The sequence below is a fragment of the Arachis ipaensis genome, chromosome B05 (genome assembly GCF_000816755.2).
Source record: "Arachis ipaensis cultivar K30076 chromosome B05, Araip1.1, whole genome shotgun sequence".
NCBI classification, from domain to species: domain Eukaryota; kingdom Viridiplantae; phylum Streptophyta; class Magnoliopsida; order Fabales; family Fabaceae; genus Arachis; species Arachis ipaensis.
This window is the reverse complement of record NC_029789.2, coordinates 88139229-88140822: the sequence shown is the minus strand read 5'-3', so window position 1 is coordinate 88140822 and position 1594 is coordinate 88139229. Positions and strand designations below refer to the sequence as shown.

Genomic DNA, 1594 nt, shown 5'->3' with positions numbered 1-1594 from the left:
ATTGAAAATTGAAAAAAAGATCAAAACCCAATCCAAACTTATTTTTATTTTCTTCTTTATTTTTCATTAAAAGAAAGGGAAGTAGAAACCAAACCACAGTATAATTCATGAAGCCCTATGAATAAAAAGAAAGCTGGAAGCTGGAAGCAAGATATTAATTATGTTTAATTGATTGTGAGTTAAGTTCCAAAGCGAATAATAGATTCTGGATGCCGTTGATGGGAACAAAAAAAGTAGATCACAGGCAAGGTAACCCAAAAATCAGATCAAAGAGCAAACAAAAAAAATCAAGACTTGCAAGATGGAAACTTGATGAACAGCAACAACGAAAAGCAGAGATTCAAACAAGAAAAGAAAGAGAAAGAGAGAGAGAGAAAAGAATACCTAGAAGTGCTGCAGAACTCATAGAGCTTGCCACGGTTGGAGAAGATAATGAGAGCAACTTCGGCATCACAGAGGATAGAAAGCTCATAAGCCTTCTTCAGCAAACCGTTTCTTCTCTTTGCAAACGTCACTTGCCTGTTTATCTTGTTCTCAATCCTCTTCAGCTCCACCTTCCCTCTACCCATACCTCTTCTTTTTTGTTACTTTTTCTTTTTGTTATTATTATTATTATTCCTTCTTCTTTTCTCTTCTCTGTTTTCTTTTGTGCTTGTGTTGTTGTTGCTATGCAACTGTTTTCTGCAAAATTCTCAACAATGTTGTTTTATAATGTAATTGATTTTTGTGTGAGTGAGTGTGTTTATTAATAGGTGTGATAATATTTATAGGGTTGTGCAGTCGTGCTAGTGGGTGGAAGGATATGAATTATGAAGAATCAGACTCAGATGTTTGCTAGTTGCTGCTCTTTTTTTTTTCTTTGCTTAATTAATTAATTAAAGCAGTATAGAAACAGAAAGTAAATTCAGTATAAAATAAAAATAGCGTACATCCCAATTTTTCTTGTTATGTTAGGTGAATCTAGGTTGTGTGTCAGAATATGTATTAATATCAACAAAAATGCTAAAAAGAGTATAAAATAATTATTCATATGTATAACCTTTGATATTTAGGGTTAAATAAAATAATTAAGTAAAAATATAATAGGCTGTTATTGTATAAATTTAAAACCTTTTGCACAATAAATTTAGTGTCTTTTTTCAGTAATTTGATAACATTTAATTTTTACACAAAGAATATGAATAAACTATTTTTTTTAATTATAAAAATTTTATGTCTAAATAATTTTATTCATAAAATATATAAATTAATTCGATACTCATAAAAGAATTTGTTAATTCAACAAAAATGCTTATAACAAATAGTTCTAATTTTGTCGAACGCTTTGAATAATTTTATTGAAACAACTCAATAATTAATAGACATTGAACTAGTTTAAATCTTATATGATAAAAAAATAATAATCTATTCAATACAATGACTTTGAAAGGAACAACACTTAACAACACAAAACATAGTAATTCTAATATCAACACAAAACAATAGGAGTGCGTTTGTTTAATTTATACCACTACGTCAAGTAGGACTAAAATAAGATATTAAAATTAATTATTAGTATAAAATATATATTAAAATATAAAATATATATTAAAAA

At 27.7% G+C, this 1594-nt stretch overlaps 1 protein-coding gene across 2 annotated transcripts in view; it reads right to left on the bottom strand.

The window, feature by feature from the left end:
* The window catches only part of LOC107643716 (developmental protein SEPALLATA 1-like), a 28957-nt gene that overhangs the window by 20707 nt on the left and 6656 nt on the right, over window positions 1-1594 (bottom strand). The window contains exon 2 of one of the 2 annotated variants that reach the window (XM_016347434.2): window positions 385-569. In XM_016347434.2, the coding sequence (XP_016202920.1) occupies window positions 385-569 (185 nt within the window). Of the gene's footprint in view, window positions 1-384; window positions 862-1594 lie in introns of those variants that run through there. The other variant, XM_016347435.2, reaches the window with a different exon arrangement.